Source organism: Camelus bactrianus, chromosome 12 (assembly GCF_048773025.1).
Source record: "Camelus bactrianus isolate YW-2024 breed Bactrian camel chromosome 12, ASM4877302v1, whole genome shotgun sequence".
NCBI lineage: Eukaryota > Metazoa > Chordata > Mammalia > Artiodactyla > Camelidae > Camelus > Camelus bactrianus.
The window spans coordinates 35839978-35862925 of NC_133550.1; the positions used below are offsets into that span (position 1 = coordinate 35839978).

General features: G+C 34.6%; 1 protein-coding gene across 9 annotated transcripts in view; it reads left to right on the forward strand.

Moving 5' to 3' along the window:
• The window catches only part of ANKS1B (ankyrin repeat and sterile alpha motif domain containing 1B), an 860784-nt gene that overhangs the window by 123249 nt on the left and 714587 nt on the right, over positions 1-22948 (forward strand). For all 9 annotated transcript variants that reach the window (XR_012510715.1, XM_074375248.1, XM_074375245.1 and 6 more), the window contains exons 4-8: positions 2639-2935; positions 16143-16218; positions 17732-17833; positions 20916-21029; positions 21984-22150. Coding sequence is in view for 8 of the 9 variants with exons in the window: in XM_074375248.1 (XP_074231349.1) it covers positions 2639-2935; positions 16143-16218; positions 17732-17833; positions 20916-21029; positions 21984-22150 (756 nt within the window). In the remaining variant the exon portion in view is untranslated. The remainder of the gene's footprint in view (positions 1-2638; positions 2936-16142; positions 16219-17731; positions 17834-20915; positions 21030-21983; positions 22151-22948) is intronic.

A 22948-nucleotide genomic window follows, 5' to 3' on the forward strand; every position in this document is an offset into this window, starting at 1 on the left:
CCATGCTTTCAGTATTTTTTGTTTACTATTATGTATATACTCCTTTAGTGCTGATGTAGTTCTCTTATTCAGTGTCATTTTTCCTAAAAGTTTCTGATGTGGGAATTTTATTTTCATAGGTAAAATTTGACCTTAGCTTTGTTTCTTTTTTTCCCCCCTGAATGGGACAGAAATATGCTAATTGATTATAAACCTTTATGTATAAGCAATAGAGGGAAGGAATAAAAATGGTAATTAACATTTATTGAGATTTATAACAAGACACTGCACTAAGCACCTTTACCTGTAATATGTTATTTAATTAATTCCCACAATTCTCTGAAGTGATTTTATCACTCCCATTTTATAGATTAGGAAATCACGCTCAATAAAGCTAAAGAACTCATCAAAGTCCATGTTACTGAGTGACTAAAACTGAGACTTGGACTCCAGTCTCTATAATTCCAGAGCCCTCCATAATAGCACATTGCTATTGTCATCATAAATTCTCTCAGCTGTGGAGTGTTTACTATATGCCAGGCATTATGCAGACTACTTCATCTACATTATCTTTCTAAGCTCTACCACAGCCTGATGAGATAGGTATTAATTACTGTTCCTACTTTATGTACAGGAAACCACCTTAGAGAGATTAAGTAACTTGCCCACAATATCACAACTACTAAGGAATGCAACCAGTATTTGAACTCAGGTGTTTCTGATCCAAAGCCCAAGCTTTTAACCAGTAATACAGCATGTTATGATGTTAAAATACATATAATTATCAGGGTTTTATTCTGATTTCTGAATGTTATCTTTGGTTTCTAATATAGCTTTCTTTAAAAATAATTCTGTCTTAACATTTTAATATTTAAAGTTTGTAAGGCATTTTCCTGTATGTTATCTCTTGATTTATAAACTATGCTGTGAAGTTTATAGGGAAGGTAATATTTAATTTTACAGTAAGATAGGTTCAGAGAAACAGAGTGATTTACTCTTGCTAATAAGTGCATGTTAGTGCTTCAACCTAGATCACCATTTTATAGTGCTCTAGAATTAGTGGTCAATTTAGGGTGACATAATTTTGAAAACAAAGTGGACTCTGTCTTGATTATAGTTTTTATAGTTGCCACATCCTTCCTATCTTTTGTCAACTGATTTATTATTTCCATTTTTCTGATATGTATGTTTTCAATTTATATTTCTCTGTATATTCATTCCTCCCACCCCTTCCACCTTCTCCTCCTCTTTTTCTTTTTGCTTTAACATTAGGGCAAAAACCAGAGAAGCCTAATCTCATAAGTGTATTCTTGTGCCATTCACCAAAACTGAAACCTGACTAGTGTTAGATAGTTTCCATTACTTTTACTTTGAAGTAAGACTTTTGGTAAATAGCTTTTGTTAACCAGTTTCATACTGCCACCCATTGTCTGAAAGTGTCCTAATTTTTCAGAGAATGCCCATCTGTTAAAAAAGAAAGAATTCAAAACCGTTTAAGAATGCTTAGTGTAGACATACTAGCCGTTACTAGGTAGTGCTTTATCACAGCCTATTTATTTCAAATTGAATTTCCTTAGACCACTAGCGAGTATGGACACGAGTATATAACCACATGTCTTTTATAAGGTACAACAGTTGTGGTCTTCATTGATGTGACAATTCAAGTATGTGTTGGATATTATGGATGAACTCTATGAATATTTTCTTCTGAGTAGGTCTTGAGTGTTTCACATAATTTTTTTCTTGAGATGTGAACAGTGATAATTGGAGTTAATAGAAAAGTTTCATCTTTGCACTTATAATTTCCTCGGCTAAAGCCTTTGCAAAGGTAGAGAGGTCTTTGAGGAATTATTTCATAATTTGCTTTTATTTTTCTTAAAGAGGTTGCCTTGCAACTGGGTTCAGTTTTCTCCATTTTAACATTTTTTATTCTGCTAAAGTTCTAGGAAAATCTCATTGATTTTCAAATGAAACACTTAGAAGCTACACATGTACTACTGTGATACTCCTGATAAACTTGTCTGAATATAGATGTAGGTCTGCCTCTCAATCCATAATTATATTTGAAAAAGATATGGTTTAATCTTAGGGCCAGTGTATCTTCATTCTCTTTGCAAAAGAAGCAATGATTTGTACTTAAATGGAAAATAAAGTGAAAGTTAATTTGAGAAGCCTTTCTGTAAATCTTTCATTATCAAAGAATTTACTGTCTCAACTGTCTTCTGGAAAGCCAGTCTGTTAAAAGTATGTTGTAATTTTATAAATCTCTCTCATTAACAAATATCACAGAGACATGATGCACAGTGGAGATAACATTGACCATCTGGGCCCAGCAGGGCCACTGACTAACATGGTTAAATCATTTATCACTCTTGGAAATTGGAATATATAATGTATGGAAAATTTTGATTTTTCCATTTGAAGTGATAAAGATAAAATGGGATTTTTGGGTGGTAATGATATGATATAATGAATTGATACGTACTTTTCATATACATATAGATACTTTTATCAAATATAAAATTCTGTAAGATACTTAGTAAAACAGATAAATCTTAAACTTAGATTTTCAAAGCATCTCTGATTTTAAATTACCATGTTTGGATTTTGATAAAGAATTGAATTTCTGAAAACTTGCAATTTGTTCTTGTCTCTATAGAACAATGAAAATGAAACTGCCCTACACTGTGCAGCTCAGTATGGGCACTCAGAAGTTGTTGCTGTTCTCCTAGAAGAGCTCACTGACCCTACCATCAGGAACAGCAAGCTGGAAACTCCTTTGGACCTGGCAGCTCTCTATGGACGGCTTAGAGTGGTCAAAATGATCATCAGTGCGCATCCTAACTTAATGAGCTGCAACACTCGAAAGCATACACCACTACACCTCGCTGCACGCAACGGTCATAAAGCAGTTGTTCAAGTGCTGCTGGAAGCAGGGATGGATGTGAGCTGTCAAGTGAGTCTTCTTTGAGCTATGCTTCAAAAGCAGTAATGCTCTTGCTTTGCTTTAAGATACAGATGCTAAAACTTACATGAGGAAATCTTACCATTTTTTAATAAAATTATCCACAACTATTTTTGTAGCTGTTAAACTCAAGGTGTTATGGAAATGACAGGCCAGCCAAGAAACAAGCACCACTCGGAGGGTTGGAGTACTCAGATTTATTATGCCGTCGGGCTCAGAGGGCTTCTGCTCTGAAGCTCTGAGCACCTCCAAGATGTGTGCATGAGGTTTTACAGGGTTAAGTACAAGCTTGGGGGTATTCGGCCAATAGACACAGAACAGCTTTAGCAGCAGCATTATCACGAAAGTGGAGGGAGGCAGCAAACCAACATGTCAAGGCCAAATATGTTTCTCTGAAAATCCAGCTGGCTAGCAAAACAACATGAGCAGGGAATCAGCAAACCGACACTTATTAACTTAGATTTATGGGTTAGCCCAGCAGAACTCAGATCAGTAGTCCGACACTTGTTACACTTAGATTTGCGAGTAGGCCCAGCCAGGCTTTTCCTTCACAAAGGTACTGTGCCACACACTATTGGGAAACATGAAGAGACATAAGGCATAAGCTCTAAACTTATTCTAATTTGAGGGATGTACACATGAAAAGTTATTACTAGATGACAGCTGTGTGTGGTATTGTTAGTAATTATTTCCTTTCTCCCAGTATCTAGCATACAGCCTGACATACATTAAGAATTCAAAGTTGAATGAAAGGAAGAAAGAAAGAAAAGAGACAAAATTCACTTAAACACTTTTGAGTATGTACTTTGTGTTTATATGTTGACACATTTAGAATCCAATTCTCATGGCTGTCCTGTGGGGTTGAGAGCTATTAAGCTCCAGTTCACAAATAAGGAATCAGTTTCAAAGACTTAGGAAACTTGCCTAAGGACACAAAGCTGATAAACCCAGAATGTAAATTTAGACTTACTGATTAAACTCCAGGCCTCTTTCCACAATAATACACTGTCTATGCATGACTAATGAAGGAAAGATCATTATGCCTAAGGGCAATAAGAAAAAATTTACTGGAGAGGTGTAATTTGAGTTGAGCTTTGAAGGACAGAGAACATTTGGATGGATTTTGTCTTTCTACAAGGAAAAGCAGCCAGCTTTTATTATCTGTCTCAAGTTAGCCCTAGCTCCATGGTTAGCTTTATTTTTTTTTTTTTAACCATTTTTTCCTTTTATGACTGTTTATTGGCTCCCAAGTTACTGGCAAGAATACTCACCTTCCAGAGACCCTTTTGGTCCGGGGTTAATTGTAAATCAGTTAAGTGACTCTGCCTTTGGGATTGAATGGTTGTTGCCTGGGGTAATGGGTGAGACTGCTATGTGTCTTTCATGATCCGGCAGGCCATCTTGGGCTTGTTCACATGGCAGTAGTATGGTTTTGTGTGTGTGTGTGTGTGTGTGTGTGTGATAGAGAGAGACAGAGAGAGAGAGAGAGATTGCTTTTTTAAAAGTCTTAGACCTTCCAATTCTAGGTTTCAGGCTGACACCCTGAATCAGAATTTTCCTTAGACCTTTGCCTGTGTTATTTAATTGTTTAGATATTTTTAATATATTTTCTTAATTTCATATTTATTCTACTTTGGCAGCCTTGAAAATAAGCACAAGAATTTTTTTCTAGCCCTCATATTTAAAAAAAAAACACTTTGTTCTCAAAGGGGTATTGAAATTAGATAGATACATGTTTACTATTTACTGTAGTGACTAACAAATTTCTTTTCTTAAAGTATTGTCGACTAAAATAAACGTGCAGCCTAAAAGTTGAGAGTTCTGTTTTATTTGGCGAGAGGACTTGAGCCTGGATGACAGCCTCTCATATCGCCCTGAGGGACTGCTCCAAAGAGGTAGGGGAGGTGGAGCTAGGATACATAGGAGCTTTACAACAAAGACCAGGTAGTTGGAACAATAAAAGGTTACTTGTTATCTAAAGAAAACCAGGCATCTCAAGTTAAAGAATTTAGTGCTTTTCTGTGTATGGGAGGAAGCAAACATTTGGGCTCATTGAATTCATTCCTTTGACAAGCACCTAGCTATCTAGGGCCAGTATCTTGTCCTTTATTATTCTGAGTCCCCTCAGGGTGCACCATTGTGAGTGGCTGCAGAGGTTGGGTTGCAGGCTTGTCTTCACTGTGGGGGGTGGCAGCAGCAGTTGATGACTTGATGGCTTCAGCATTCTTTGTTTACTGATTAGGGTTTGCAGTATTTTTCGTTCACAGTATGTTTAATGATAAGCTAGACATTTATTGTCTAAATGTTGAATTTCTCTAATCTAGGTTTATTGCTTTCATAATATTTCTGAAATTTTTCTAAACTTTATTGCACAGACTGCATTATAACCAAGGGCTTTCACTGGGACTGAGATCAGAACTCACTTCATGATCATGGCCAAGATCTTTTCATGTTTTGTACTAGATGACATGACTAGAAAAGAAAGAGTTGGGATTCAACTTTATAAATGTATATGGTATATCTTTTTTAATGCAAAACACTATATTTTGTGCTTTTGGAGAATTAAAGATAAAAAAAGATCTCTGCCCAAAATTTAGTGGAGGACACAAAAACTTGAAAGAATAACTTCTATACATGACATATTAAAAAAAATGCTAGGACAAAGTGCTATTAAGATGCAAGTGAGGAAAATACAGGCTTTGTTGGGGGACACCACAGGCTGGTGTCACAGGTGGTAAAAGAATTTACCAAAGACGAAGAATGAAAATAGAAAAGGAGTTTTTTAGGTTACACTGCCATAGACAACTGTGGGCCACACAGACGAAAGGGGTCTGTGTAAGCACCGAGGGTTGGTTATTGAGGTCTTTTACGGGTAAAGGGTTGATGAATACAATGGGTTGGGGGCTGTGTTGTGCACAGTTCTCTGATTGGTTGTAGGTGAGGTAACAAATTTAGGGTCCATGAATGGGGTTGTGGGGTTAATGACTCTGATAAGGTGGAGGCGTGGGCTGAAACAAACCAGCCTGAGGTATCGTGAGATTAGGCATTACCTGGGGCTATTAGCTTGTTAGGGCAAACACACCCAATAAAGAGTGTACTTTATCTTTTGAGAAATCTCAGGCAGACTTGTGAGAACCTAGGAATAGGGGTCCTTGGACTTTGAAGGAAGTCAGTTGACCCTACAAGCTTTAAGAGGGAGAACTTGGGAGGACGTTGATAGATAACGTTTGTAGATGACTTTGAAAGTCTAAAAGGACTTTGAATTTTTGGTGTAATTTAGCTTGCAGATGTGGATTATTTGACTAAACGAGTGTTTCAAAATATGGAATTTTGAATACTTCTAAATGGGGTATATACCTTCTAAGGTCCCAGTCTCTCTCTACCCTCATATCATTGCCAGACTCATTCCTTTAGTTTTCTCCTTGGCAACTCAAAGCATTTGGGTGTGTTACTCATATGTCAGATGAAAGGGACACAGTTTAGTTTAGTCTACTATGAAAACTTAATCAGAGGCATCAGGGCAGGTACCTGAGCAGGATTGGCTACGTTTTGGTTGCTCTACCTCTTTCATTAATGTTCATTCCGTGATTTCATCTTGAAGGTTTACTGAAAGTACAGCTGACAACGTATTTCCAAAAAATATCTTAGTGACTTGAATCTTCCATTAGATATAGTTAGCCTTTGTTGAGTTTTTGATTTTATTATTACTGCTTTCTTCATAGAAAACACTTTTGGGCGGTCTCATTGCCCGTTTTTGGTGAATATTCAACTTTATTATGTTATTCAAATTAATTGTCACCTAGTTTTCCCATCAGATTCACCACAAAATTTTTTAATAATTAAATTTGAAGTAGATATTTGTTGATATTCTCATTGGCTGAGAGTGAACAATACCAGACAGTAACCTTAAACTGTTTCAGTGGCTTTAAGATTCATTAATTTGCTCTAATTAATCAGTTGAGAGTTAACGTATTAAAGATAATCCCATTTGGCAAATTACAGTAATACACATTTCGACTTCATTACATTCAAGTTATTATGAATAATTCTTTAAAATTTACAGATGGCTTTGAAGGATTTTGTCTTTTCCTTTAATTGCAAATATTTTAAAAGGCAGCACTTTTGTTAGTATTTTTTGTAGAAGTTTTATTTTCTGCTTCATTTCTCTCTGAGACATTTTGAGTTATAACACACATTTGAACTAGTGAACAAAATAATTTAATTCCTGTTTGGGTGAATTTCAAAGTAGATTTACTTATAAATCCTTTAGTATTAAAAAATTTCTTCATAAAGAAAATCAGTCATATTAAGATATTAAGAAAGTAGGGTTTAATTGGCAAGATTCTCTTGAAATTAGCAATTATTTTTATGGATTTCAAACCTGATTTTGGGTAACTAGGTAGTGTTAGTGTCATATTATGCTAGTGCTTTAACTGTGTGCATTTCTTATGTTTCTCTTGTTAAAACTTGAAGTTACATAATTAGCATAATAGTAAGCCAATTGGATTTTGTATAAATGTTAAAGGAAATGAAAGTAAAATTATAGAAAATTAATATTGAAGAGTATAAGTTACCATGCTAGGAGCTGTTAAGGTGCAAATCTGAGTAAGGTACAGTTTTTGTTCTCAAAGTACGTATAGTGGCAGGAGACATATGTGCTTAAATGGATAGATTACATTTTATTTTCATTCCTTCCCTATAAACTTTTACATTGAAACTTTATAACTCTGTTACTCCCTGGTAGCTTTTGCCACAGTACTGCTGTACAACAGACACAGAAATCTCAGATATTAGTAGGCAGTAGCATTTTTTTCTCATTCATAAGTTTACAGGCCAGCTAGGGAAGCTTTATTTCATGGTGTAAGTTAGTCTGTGCAGCTCTGCACAGTGTGTTTATTATCTTCCTCCTGGAACTAGCCAGGGCTTGGCCTAAGCCCAAGCAAGCAAGCACATTTTGGGCCTCTGCTTGCATCATATCAGCTCTTATCCATTGGCTAAAGCAAGCCCCAAATCAATGGATAGGGTTATGGGCTCCACCCAAATAAGTGCAGAGAGCTGCAGTGTCATATGGCAGAGGGCATACAAAAGGAGTGGCCAGTAGTGTAATCTGTCATGTCCCTATTCAGTGATAAACTGCTCTCATCTTCCTGATCTCTAAGCATCAGAGTGTCCCAGGGCTTAATACTCAGACCTCTTTTCTTCCCTGTCTGTACTTACTTCCTAGTTGACTTCATCCAGTCTCTTGGCTTCAAATGACATCTTTATCTAACAATAAAAAGTTTATTCATTCATTCTGGACCTCACCCTGAACTCTAAATTAGGTGTATAATTGTCTGCTGAACTTATCTATTGGATACTAATGGGCATACAAACTCAACATTTCCAAAACCAAGTATTTAGCCTCCATAACCCTTTTTCCCCAGATTTGCCCATCTTCCAGTCTTTCCCATTTCAGCAAATGGCAGCATTGTTTGGCTGTTTGGCTCCAAAACTTTAGAGTTTCTTTCACATTTTACATTTGGTTCCTCATAAAATCCTATTGACTTTGTGCTCAAACTGTATCTAGAATTTCAGTACTTTTTATTCCCTTCACTACTACCACCAGAGCCTAAGTCTTGATTATCTTTTGCCTCCTAACTGGTTTCCCTGCTTCTTCCTTTGCCTTTGTATTAGTCTGTTTGGGCTTCCATGACAAAATACCATAGACTGGGTGGCTTAAACAACACGAATATTTTTTTATCACAGTTTTGGAGACTAGGAAGTCCAAGATCAAGGTTCTGGCTGATTTGATTCATGGTGAGAGCTTATAGATGGCTGCCTTCTCACTGGGTACTCACATGGCCTTTCTTCTGCACACAAATGGAGAGACAAAGAGAGCTCTCTGATGTTTCCTCCTCCTCTTATACGGACACCAGTCTCATCGACTTAAGACCTCATTTAACCTTAATTACTTCTTTAAAGACCCTATCATCAACTGTAGTCATATTGAGGTTTAGGGCCTCAATTTTGAATTTGGGGGGACATAAACATTTGGTCCATGTTATAGATGCCTTCAGTCTATTTTCAACAAAGCAGCCAGAGTGATCCCATTATATGAAATCAAGTTATATTACTTTTTTATTTTTCTCAAAAACCTTCAGTGGTATTCCATCTCACTCAGATAAAAAGCCCAAACTCCTTACAGTGACTGACAGGGTCTAATCTGACCTGGTCTGACTCTCTCTCTGAAGCTACCTCCTGCTGCTCTTTGCCATTTTTCACTTAGCTTAAGCCACAGTGGCCTCCTTGCTTTTGCTAGAACACATTGTATGTGCTCCTGCCTCAAGGCCTTTGCCTTACCAACCTACATGACTTCCTCCTCTATTTTCTTCAGGTATCTGCTCAAATGTCACCTTAATAGGAGGCCATCCCTGACCTATCTCACTCACCACCCCAGTAACTCCTTTTCCTTCCCCTTTGCTGAATCACAGCTTCCCTATCAGAACACCATATCCCTTCCAGCCTTCTCAGGATGGGCTACCTGGCACATGCTACACCAACAAAAATTTTGTTCCCTACCCTCATGGAATTGAAAGCCTGGTCAGGAAGACAGAAAATAAACACTTAAACTAACAAAAATTACAAATTGTAGTAAGTGCTATCAAGGAAACAAACTGGTTCTTGTGATTGAGAATGAAGGATGGGGGAAGCCTCTCTTAGGAGATGGCATTTAAAAGGTGCTAGTTCAGAGAAGTGAGAGATTAAGCCATGGAAACAGATGGGTTTACAAGAAGGAAACTTTAGGGAGAAACTGAATAAAGAATATTCAGGGAGTTTCTGAAAAAGAAGTCTGTAAAAAATCAGTTATAAGAGGAATGCCAAGACAGTACAATTACATATAATCAATTCATCCATTCACCATGTATTTATGGAGTGCCTGCTCTGTACCAGGCATTGTCTACTGTGTGCCAGGATATGGCAGTAGTAAAATAGACAAAGATTTTGCCTGCAAAAGGGAAGAGGCTGTTTCATAAAGCGTGGAGTAAGGAAAAGTGAGATATGGGATAAGAACTTGAAGTCATAGCAGGTTCACAGAAAATTTCTTTGGTGGTTTGTTTTGGTAGATAGTGAAAAAGTGTGTATTTCTATGGAGAGTGGAAGGACCAATGAAGAGACTGAAATTGAAAGCGTAAGAGAAGTGGTGAGATACTTCATGAGCAAAACTCAGGAAGCAGAAAGTGATAGAATAAAGAGCACAACTGGAAGATTAGCTTTAAGGAGGGGAATGGGTATTTCTTCTGAAACAGAGTGAAGGAAGACAGGAAAGGTAAAGAGAGTGGCTAGAAGTCCCTAGTTAAATAGGAGGAGAGGTCTTCTTTCAAATAGGAAAAATGGTATTTCTGAATTTTTTGAAGGCATATATTCCTCTTATGCCATTTATCCCCAGTCTAAACCTTCACATAATGTTTTTCTAGGTTCTTGTTTTGGGACAGCCTTCTCTGGACACATTCCAATCTGTCAACATTCCTGTGAAAATTTAGTATCCACACTTGAACACAGTACTCTAGATACAGTCTGAGCTAATGTAGGATACAAAAGAACTGTTGCCTCTCAAGTTTTTTAGACATCATTTATTGGTTTACAAAGGCTAGAATGTTCTTATCTTTTCAGTTCTTACCTTTTATCCAAGAGATGCCTGCATGGTTAATTGGTACCAGCCAGGGCATCAGGGGTTGTTACCTCTGAGTTAAATGCCATTATCATTGGCTTTTCTTTTTCCCCCATCAAGGTTATTTTTACTCACTGATCGTTACTTCTTGCAGTGGTAGTAGGTCTTGTTTCCCTTGTGTACTCTGCTACTTGTGCTATTTTCTTCTGACTATCACCAAAGTCCTGTTTTATATCTTGTCATCATTGTTCTATTTATTTTCTCCTTTAATAAAGAATTGGTGTTCCTTTATCTGGTTATTCTCTTTTGCAAGCTTCAGAAGGGCTATGGTCAGAGTGTTAAATTTGGAAGGGGGAACCAGCAGGCAAGCTCTGACATCTTCACATCCCCTTTCTCTCTGCTATTTTAACACTCTGGTGGAATACATATCCCCAGAGTCATTTTAAAACATCTAGAAATTCTGGCTATCATGGAAATACATACAGCCAAAAACAAAAAGAAAGCTAAAACCCAGGGATTAAAACAGGAAAGTCCTCTTCTCTCCTTTTCCCCTTCCCTACCGCTTGTTTTGTTTTTCTCAGCTTTGGTGCTGCTGAGTCTTAACTTTAATAGACATTGCCAGTCAATGAGAGAGTTTTTTTTTGCTTTCATCAGCAATTCATCATTAAGATATATATCATTTCAGTTATTCTCACTCAGCCATTTTCATCACTAATTGTGTTTGGAGTTTTTTTTTTTTCTTTCCTGAAAGGTGCTGAGATGTTGTGAGTGCTTCATATCTATTTACTGGATAAATTTTGAAGGGTTATTATATTATCAGCTGCATAATTGTCTATTTGGAAATTATGTTTATTTTAAATGATTAATTTTTTTTTAAATGGAGAAATTTGATCTGTTGAAAAAGCTGGCCCCAAATTTAGGTTCACTCATTTTAGTGTTACTTATCTGTATACATTCTCCTTGCTTGTAGAATGTTTTGGACTAAGTATTATTTTATGTAAACACAGCTTTTCAAAGTTTGGCCAGTTATGGATTGTGGATTTGGGGTGGAATTCTGGGATGAATAGAATGATACTAATTTGAATGAGAGTAGTAGACACTGACTCAAGGTAGGGAGTGATAAATTGTAGAATATTATGAAATTAACCTATTTATTTGAAAAGGAAAAGTCCATAGATTTGATACATTTAAATTTTATACTATTTGTGATAATACTGTCATAGCAATAAATAGTTGCTAGTTCCACTGTTTACCTTAAGTTTATGAGAACAATCTATTCCATTTTGACGATTCTGATGTTCTCTTACCAAAGAAGTTAATTACATCAATCTTGGATTTAGAAAAATTGACTGATTTTTCCAGGCCAAAAATATGTTTATCATCTAACCTTTTCTAATTTGATTCAAGGAGTCAGTGTCTCCTTAGCCATTGTATGGAAACACTAGTTCTATTTAACATAGTATTTTTATCTTGAAATAATGGAGACATATGTATGTAATTTGAAAATATTTACACATATATAATATATATGTTAAATGAATGTTATGCAATATTATATGTTACATAAATATTACATATATGTAATTAAAATATAGTTTTAAAAATAAGTTTTCTAATACCTTTTTTAGTAACAATAATAAAGATAATTTTTGCATTACTTTATAGGTTAATGAAACACTTCAAAAATCTTATTTGTTGTATATATATCTTATTTAACCATCCCAATAACCATATTCAGTTTTTAAAATTTTCCTCATTTCCAGAGTATGAATGAAATATTAAGTGCTTTTCTTAAAATTATTTAGCTACCCAAAGCCAGTCTGCCACTGAAACCTTCCAGGTCCTCTCCATCAACTTCCTCCAGAAGGAGAATTGTTTATTTATGGTGGAGGTTTTATGTTTTGACTGCCTGCAGTAATCCATTTCAGTGTGTACAGTGCTCATTCTTCTGTGTCAGAGTATCTGGGAATCCAAATTAGATTTATGTTACTTATTCTCTTTAGTCACCTCACCAATAGTTCTTGCTTCTGAGATCCTTCTTTCTGAATTGAATCCTACTGAAGTTCTTTCAGTAAGGATCTACAATAACTACTCATTTTTTAGTCTGTCTGAAAATGTCTTTGTTTTGCCCTCAATCTAAGAAGATAGTTTGGCTGGATATAGAATGCTATGTTGGCATTTATTTTCTTTTGACACATGAAGATGTTATACTTTTTTTCTGGTTTTATTGTTTATGCTGAGAAGTCAGCTGTGACCTAATTATTAATTATTTTTAGATGTTTTTTTCTCAGGATATTTTAAAGATACTCTCTTTATTTTAGGTGTTCTATGGTTTCACTGTGATATGTGCAGGAAGTTTTTGTTTTGTTTTGTTTTGTTTTTTTCATTTATCTTGCTTGGTATTTCTAGAATTGAGATTTAGTATCTCACTAATTCTGAAAAGTTCTTAGTGATTGACTATTACTTACCTCTCTCATCTCCTTCTAGAGGTCTTATTAGATATGTCTCAAATCTTCTTACTTATTCTATCCTGTCTTTCACATTTTCAATATCTTGTTTCTTTGAATTATATTATGTACTTTAAAAAATCTACCATCCTGTTCAATACTTTTTTTCCAGCTGTATCTTAGCTGTTATTAAACCTATCTATTTAAAATATGTTTTCCAGAAGTGCTATCTAATTCATTTTCACATCTGGTCAGTTTTGATAGGACTCTTGCTCTTTAGTTATATTTGATATCTTCTTTTAGATCTTTCATCTTATTGATCATATATATATATTTTATATTCTATAGCTGATCATTCTAGTATGTGAAGTTTTTATAGATCTTATTACTTTTTTGTTTCTACTATTTCTTACTCATAGTGACTAATTTTCTTTCTTGTTCAGTTTTTTCTAATTTTGAATTTGTGTTTCTTAGAGCTTTAACTGTTAGAATTCTTGGAACCCTGAGTTTAAAGTGTATTTTTTTAGAGAGGATTTATATAGAGGACTTATATTTGCTTCTGCTAAGCATTTATATTTGTCTCTGGTACAACAAACCTAGAATCACTTTATTCTACATTTTTTAGCTTTGTGGGGCACAGAGATTGTGTTAATTTTTGCCCCAAACCCATGTGAGGGCAGAATTGTGGCTAGGAATTCTAAGGGAGGCAGGATTTATTTCTGTCATTCTAATCTACCAAGAGCTAAGACCTAGACAGACATCCTTACTTTCTCTCTCTATGCAGCAAATTTTTACATCATGTTTTTAATTTCTTTTTTTAATGAAGGCTGTTGTTCTTTAGGGAGTTTAGATTTTTGCAGAAGTCCTCAATATATTCTCTTAGTTTGCTTGACCTTCAGACCTTGCCTCCTGCCCTGTTCCCACTCCCACCTTCAGTGGCTGGTTAAAGCCCAGGTACTAATCTATCAGGAATTGGCAGATTCCCTGAAACAAGTTCTTGTTTCAGTGTTCAACCCCTGGATTTATACTTTCTGTCCCTCTTTCCCTTCCCCAGGCTCTGAGGAATTCTGTTACTTTTCCTTTTCATCCCTACATTTAAAATATCATTTAGTTTTTCAGAATTTTAAGATGTTTTTGTAGGAAGGGTTTTTGTAACAAAAGTCCAAACATTTATGAAAATTTGAAGGAAGTCAAATTAGTAACAAGAAAGTTGATTGAAAAACGCAGAATGAGAGTGAGAAGAGTTGGATTATTTCAAGGAATATTTTTCAGGGAGTGAAAATAATAAAGTACATCTGCCCCACACTGAAATATTATTTTAAGGAACTGAATAAGTTTCTACAACTTCATTTTCCTTCTACACAGTGCTATATATATATATATAAATTATTTTCATTTCCATTTTTAATAATATCTATACATATTATACCAGGCAAATTATAAATCCAAGTGCATTTCAGTTATGCCTTTTTGAAGATAAATTCAGGTCACATTGATAGATCGTCAGTGTTTCTTAAGTCTCCTCAACCGTTTATTTATAGACCACTTTAGACTGGGTTAATTATACAATAGGATTTTATTAATAAAAAAGTTTTTACATTATATATTATATAGTGATATTTCTTTTCTGTATTGAGATTAAAATCCCACATTAGAGATCACAGTACAAGGGGATGAAGGTGCCATAATGACACTGTTCATGTTAGCACACACACACACATGCACATGTACACACTGAGGACCTGATAGATGTTTTGAAATTTTTGAGAGAAAAAGAAGTAAAATTTTAAAAACCCTATCATTTGTATAGCTTGAAAAGTTTCTGCTTTGAAATCTTCCTTGATCTTCCTCAAGGCAGAAACCAATCTCTCTCTGCACTAGTCACAGATTCTTCCCTTCCATGCTATGTTCCTTCTTCCCTCTACCTTTTGCCATCAAAATAATTCTTAAATGTCTAAATTTTCAAGGCTCATTTTACCAGGCATTGGGGCTACCATGACAAAAAAGTAGATGTGGTCAACATTTTCACTAAACTTAAAATTTATTAAGGGTGATAGACAACCACATGATTTTATTATGTGGTACTATAAGTGCTATGATGAGGGAAGCTATAGATTGATGTGGAACACACAGAAAAAGCACTAGACTTCAGGGGCCAGTGATACCGTTCTGAATGAAATTATATTTAAGTTAAGATTTGACATATAGTATAGGTCAGTAGTTCTCAATTGTATTACCTATAACCTCAGTTCTACCTGGAAACTTGTTAGAAATAGAAATTCTTGGGCTACCGAATCAGAACCACTCAGGGTGGGGCCTAGAAATCTGGTCAGCAAGCTCTCTGGATGACTCTGATTCATGCTGAAGATTGAGAGCTAATGGTATAAGTGATCGTGAGATAAAGAGGGCTGGCTAGGAGTTCGATCCTGCCAGGCAGAGGGACCAGCTTTTGAGATCCTTAGGGAATAAAACAGAGAATGATACTAACATTAAAAAGTTCAGTATGCCCGGAGCATAAGGCAGAAAGTCTGGGGAGAGTTGGGATGGGCAACAGAGGATATGGGAAGGAAAGCAAGGAAAAGATTGTCCAGGTTTTGTAAGCTACACTGAATTGTTTAGATTTCATTTACTGTAAACATTCATTTTACATCTGTCTCCTTAAATAGAATGTAAATGTACAAGGGCCAGGATCCTATTACCATACTTCAGGACACCCCTCGGCTATTCCTGGTGTATAGTTGGTATTTAAGAAATGCATACTGAGTTGAATGAACTCACTGGATACTCTCACAAGCCTCATGAGCTAGGCATTACTACTCTTACTTTATACTTGAGCATAACCAAGGCTAAGAGAAGGTGAGTGGTTTACCAACATAACAAGGTCAAATGGCTAAATAGAAGAAGCAGAGTTGTTTCACAAACTTAAGCTTTTGGATTTTGTGTCTAGAATCTCTATTTTGTTTTATACTACCTTTCTGTCAGAGAGTGCTAAGATTACAGAGAATACATATGAATACATAAAAAGACAGAATTTTTTTTAACCTGTAAGCATTCCTAATGCAATTGTGCTTCTTTTTCTTTCTTTCTTTCTTTTTTTTTCCAGACAGAAAAGGGGAGCGCACTTCATGAAGCAGCTTTGTTTGGAAAGGTGGATGTTGTTCGAGTTCTGTTGGAAACAGGTAACTAACATGTATTTCCATGGAGCTTATCTTTCCAGTTACCATTTATGTTTCAGGTAGACAAAGGAAAATGAGACAATTCCCCACCTCCCCCAGTCATCCTTACTTCTTGCCTTCTAAAGAAGGCAAATTGCAGGTATGTATTCATACTATGTAGAGTTAAGCCTCAGTGTTTAGGGGAAAAAAAACTGACATAAATGTGCACCTTCCTTTACACAATAGATACTTTAATAAAAAGCTCTTGGAAATTGCAATTTTATATATTTAAATTTTATGAAAATATATTAGAGAAACTACCAAAAGAAAAAGGAATCTCTGTCTTATATAAGAGGGAGGAATTGATTCCTGTGAAATTATGACAATTGCTTGGTTTATTAAAGAATGTACTACTTTCCCTAGGTTTTTATACTGTGAACTATAGTAAACAAAAATTAGGGTTTCCTGTTCTTAAGGTAAATTCTACTTCTAGTTACTTCATCAATTGAATAGCTATTGTTTGTTAGCTGCAGTGATTTAAAGGGAACCTTTTAGAGGAAAAGCTTTGAAGGAACAATAAAATAGGCTTATTTGTCTTCATATATGTATTATGATTGAAATGAAAGAAAATTGGAATGGAGGTCAGATTTTTTCTTAAGATCAAAAGGCACGGATACAAATTGATGCTTAAATAATTAATGTGAGTCTTTTGTGTTATAGGCTATATTTAATGTTTATTTTCGTCAGTAAAAATATTAAATGAAAAATATTGGCAGACTATTGCATTGTGATTATGCTATACAAAGTTAAAATTTCATGTATATTTAACTTTGTTATGTAACACAGTGATATAATAATTAAGGCAACCAATTAAATATGTGCTGGTAACACATTTCCGTATAAATTTAAGCAAATACTTAATTTTGCTGTAATGAACTAACTTTTGAGGCCAGATCCTGAAAACTGGCATTGTTTGTAGTTAGATATTTAGGAAGTTTATAAACTTTTTATTATTTGTAACATTAAAGTAAACTCCTTAGTACAATAAATATTTTCAGAATTAAATAATTCCAAAGGTATTTCAGTTACATACTTAAAGAAGTTCACTCACCAGATGTTTGATGAGTATTGCTGACATTGAGTATAACCTTGCATAAATAAGTATGAAATATGTGACTTTGTATTTGGACAAGCAGTACTTGGACAATAGTTCAAAATAATCCTTTTTTCAACTTTTGTGAATACTCAAATATTCTAAGACTGTTCTTAGAAAAAGCAGTCTTAATGATTGGGTCAGTGCCCTTTAAGTGTTAATTCATCATCAAGAATGTTCCTAATCATTTGTGGCAGTAGACTCCTACTTTCTTTCTTACTAAGATCGTGTGTACGTGTGTGTGTGTGTAGGGCTTAATTCAAAAAAGAATCACCTTCAGTGCTTGGTCTGTATACTTTTGAATTTAGAGCAGTTGTGTATTGCCACTGTCTTCTGATGACACTCCACTTGTGCACATCTAGTGGGTTTTTCCTTTTCTTTCAGGAATTGATGCCAACATAAAGGATAGCTTAGGTAGAACTGTCTTAGACATTCTGAAAGAACATCCATCTCAGAAATCTCTCCAGATTGCAACTCTCTTACAAGGTAAACAATATGGAATGATGGATGAGTTTCTCTTACAGTTAAGATTAAGTTAAAACTACCTAGTTTTCTCTTGGGTTTTGAGTTAATGTTTACTTTTGAATGAATTTATGATTTGCATTTTTTTCTGGTAGAGTTTTAAACTCAGTAGTAATTAATACCTTTTAAAGTTTTATTTCTGTTTTTCAGCTATGTAGTATTTTTTTAAAAGCTGAAGTATTTTTTCTCTCACTTGACATTAAAACGTCTTTTTAAACCCATGTGATAAATGTGTAGTTAAGAACTTGAAGGAAATAGGGCTGCAAAGTGATGATGATGAAGTATTATCTGACATTTGAATAATGCTTTAAGAGTTTTCAGGGATTTTCTATTATTTTGTCTGATTTCTATAACTGTGTGGTAGGTAAGTCAGATACCGTTATTCTCCCTTTTTACCTGTGAGGGAAACTGAAGCCCCAAGAACCTAAGTGACTTGCTCAAACTCATATACCCTATTCTAAGTGTTAGAGCTGGTGCATAAATGCTGGGTTGACAACAATAAAATTGTACTTAGCTGAAAGAATACAGATTATTTCCTCCCAAATCCAGTAGTACAAGATAATTCAGTCTTGCCAGCCTTTGGTTTATTGATAAAGGTCATTTAAGTCCATTTGTAGTTAGTTGCAGTTATTAGGTTTATTGAAGTTTGGACAGCCATCTAGGTATTACTTTTTCATTTCAGAATTACATACTTCCCTATTTGATCTAAAACTTAAAAAAAAATGTAGACTTATATGCTTTATCTTTCTGCTTGATGATTAGGCCTGTTATGTAGCATATTGCCTTAAACCCCAGGTGCTTGTTTTTTCCTGTGTAGTTAGCCCTTACACTGTTCAGTGGGGATTATCTCCTGCAGTTGTTACGGATTGGCCATGACTGTAACAGAGGGATCAATTTCATTGGATATCAGTTGAGAAGCTGAAGAATAGCTTTGTCCTGCAGGGAGATAGATGAATTAAAACCAAGTTGGGCAGGAGACATTTAGATACAAGAGTCAACAGAGGCCTAAGAGGGGAAAAGAATAGATGCTCTACAGGAGGTCATTATGTTCTTTTCTCCATTTCCAAAGCCTCTCAGGGAGGTTCAAGCCCCTACAATTTTCTTGTCAATAAAGAAGTTAATTGCAAGTGCATATAGAGATAAATCAGAGAAGAATACAAGTATGGCTGTTCATATTAATTCAAATTAAAATCAAATTGAATGAAAGTTGAAAAATAAAAAAGTGGTAGACAATATTTTAAAAAATCTTTTTCCTCTAGGTACTTTGTATTTCATATTGCATTTTGCCTTTAACAGAGCTTTAAAAAAAACTGAGACTTGTGCATAACATGTCTTTTGGGAGAAGCAAAATAAATATCATCTATTAAAAAGGGGGCATGACATAATTACAAACATTTTAAACATACTGTATTGGCCCAACGTAAATGGAAATGTTATCACGTAGGAGTAACTCTCTGTGTTCTCTTAAATGGTCAAGGTTCCTTAGATATGCTGATTTATGATGGAGTATTTGAGACTTCTTTGAATTTTTAAAATTATTGTCAAATCATCTACGTTCTTTGCCTTCCTGGTTTTCAAGTCATAGGTACATTTTAAATCTTATGAAAAGTTTATTATTGCAATACAGTCAATTTGTTGTAGATAAAATTACTATTTGTATCATGGAGGAGGATTCAATTTACATAATTACTGCATGGGTCAAAATTTTAATGATAGAGCGCCATAAGTTGCTTTCTTTTCCTAGTAGAATTTGTCTAGTAGAATTGCCCTTAGGTAGAAACTATGTGGATGGTATGAGGACACAAGTAGCATGACAGCACAGTTTCCTAACTTGTTTTCAAGGAAAAAGTTCTTTCTGAATAATGACATGCAAGTAAAAGATACCTATAGGCAGGAATCTTGATTTAAGACAGAGGCTACAAACTAGCCACTGTGGGCTGAATAACAGATATGTTTTGTTTAGATCACATATTTTTGGTTCACACTGTGTTTCTGAAAAAACTGAATTAGCTTTTGGCTTTTAAAAATCTAGGATTTCAGCTAGCACTCCAGAGTTTTGGTTTCTCAAAAAATGCAAGCTTTCGTTTTACTTCATTACCAAACTTTAGATGGGGCACCAGCTCTCTGATTAACCAGGCTCTGCAGGTTTTCTGTTCTTTCTGTAACATTGAGGCTGAATGTTCGTTGACATTTATCCCTGCATTCACATGCTGTTTACTTTATGATTAAGAGAAGAGTGAGATGCTTCCTATATCTATCTGACTTTGCCACTTATTAGCTGTGTGAACATGGCCACGTTAATAATCCTTATGCTTTAGTTGTCATCTTTAAAACTGAGACAGTAATAGTGCCTGTGTCATAGTTTTGTGAAGATTAAATTAGTTAATTTTTATTAAATACTGAGAATACTGCTGGGTGCATAGTAAGCAATATATAAGTTTTAGTTGCTATTAACTATTATTATTATGTCCTCATCAAAATTGGAAAAATGAAAGATAGGCTGAGTGTGGGACATTGCTTCAAGAATAATGGAAAAGAACATTTCTTTGTTGAAATCAAGTTCAATCTGCAATTATGCTTACAAGATTGCAACACCATTATAAAATAAACTTATCCCACTTCATTCATTTATGTTACCTTACTAGTTGCTGTCTTCATCTGAATTTGACGTCCCTGTTTAGGGATCAGTTCTATTCAAAGCATCATTCAGAGAGTTTTAAACCTTCAGGTAGAATATATTTAAGGAAACCAAGGATGTTGTTGTATCTTCAACAGGTAACTTTATTTTTAAGGAAAGAATGTGACAAAAGTTTAGTTTTCAGAAAAAGCGTTCATGAGTCTCTTCTAAAATATCTTTTTTGTTTTAATTAAAAAGCTTTAAATCAATAGCTCATCATGAAGTTCTTTCAGTTTGTTTGATTTTTTGAAGTTCTTTTAAAAATTTAGGATATGAAGAAATAAATGAAAAAGTGACCATCAAAAATAAAAACAAGGTTTTTAAAATAAATTAATTCAAGTATGTAATTTCAAAAACTTATACACGCAGAATATTTAGAAGGTGTGGGAAGATCAACAATCCTTGAAGAGCAAGTACAGGAAGATACCACACAGGAAACACATATTTCATCTCCTGTTGAGTCTCCTTCCCAAAAGACTAAAAGTGAGTAGCTAATTATAAAGCCCTTGAAATGATACTAGACTTTTATGTACAAATTTGTCCTATATGTACAAAAAAGCTCATACTTTGAAATTTCAAGTCTAATAAGTTATATCTTATATTTTATATTTTATCTATTTATTCTGTTAACACTTACTGAGTTCTTGCTATTTGTCAGGCACTACCCTTGGTCCTGCAATACAGTGGTGGGTAAAGGAGATAGCCGTGCCTGTCATGGTGAAGTTTACGTGGAGTGGATATTTCACAGTTGACTTTTTTTCTAAAATATGTTTTAATATAGAATAAAAAACACTTAGATCTGGATTGTAACTGCTGGAACTTTTTTTAGAATAAATCATAGGTATAAAGTTCCTTTTTGAGAATGATTAGAAAAAAATGAATATTTGAATGCAATGTATAAAATATTCATGTTGACAGATTATGCATATTATGTATCTGTTCCTTCTGTTATCCCTTTATAGCATAATTTATTAATTATATAATTATTTGTTTAATTAGGTTCTACTGTTTCTTTTTATTGAACCTAGGAAGTGGGCTCCCAGCATCTTTCAAATTTGTTAATGAATTGTGAATGAATTCTGTTAGTGAAGTATAATGCTCCTAAAAGACTATTGAAAATTAAAGGCTATAATAAATGAATCTTTAGGAATTGTAATTCCCAATGCTTTTATGTACAACATACATGTAAACCTTCAATACTCATTTCCATTTTGAGAAAGAATAAAAACAGGCAAAATAGGAATTTCTCTTTGTCTTTTAACATTATGGTACTAATTATGATTTAATACCTTACTTTCAGCACAATAAATTTTCTGACAACTTAATCCTATTTGCCATATTTTGAGTTTTAGTACCATACTAGGTATATTTTATTATTCAACATGAAGTTTAACCATGTTCTTTCTTAAAATTTCTGAAAAAATTTACTCTGTACAGGTGAAACCGTGACTGGAGAATTATCAAAACTCTTGGATGAAATAAAGCTCTGTCAAGAAAAGGATTATTCTTTTGAAGATTTGTGCCACACAATATCAGATCACTACTTAGATAATTTGAGCAAGATTTCAGAGGAAGAACTTGGGAAAAATGGAAGCCAGAGTGTAGTAAGTAAGGGGGGAAAGAAGACAGTGTGTCTGTCTTTGCCAGTTCATTGTGTACCTGAGAGGCATGGGATTTGTGCGTTATTCTACCTTCAGATTCAGCCAGTGTCAGTCAAATGGCAAGCTCTCTGTTGCCCTTTCCCTGGTATTCATTGGTGTTTCATTCTCACTGCATGTGTAGGGAAAAAAATGCTTTGATAAGTCACTTATAGTTCGTGACGATCTCACTACTGTTAGACCCTTGTAACACATGAATTCATAGTTTCTTTGATTATGTTCTTTGAGTTTTACTGGGAGTAATGATATTGGTTTCCAGAGAAATTAGAAAACCTTCCTTTTATCTCTTTTCCCTATTTCCTCTGTAATCTGAGTCTAACCCCATCTTGAAGAAGAAAGACAAAGCTGAGCCATGACTGTATACTTCCTCAGTCACTCCGTAAGTCGTAGTAAGAGAGAGACATTGTAGAAAGTTTGACCTGCATATTTTTATAATCTCATGCAAATCCCAGTGGATTTGCGTGCAACCTACAAGCTCAGAATCTAAATCATGAATTAGAGATTCTTGCTCATTTGGGTTTTTATACTAACACTGTAGCAAGAAAAACTGTAGAGAATCAATCAGTTTAAAATCAAGATTTGTATTCCTGTCTTCTGTCTTATAGAGAAAGAATTTATAGGATGCACCAGTATTTAAGGAAATACATTATTATGATATGAAACCTTTTCTCACTTTTAGAATTTATTTTATTATAGAAAACATTATGATTTTTTCAAAAGCCAATAATAGAATGGATTGTGTTA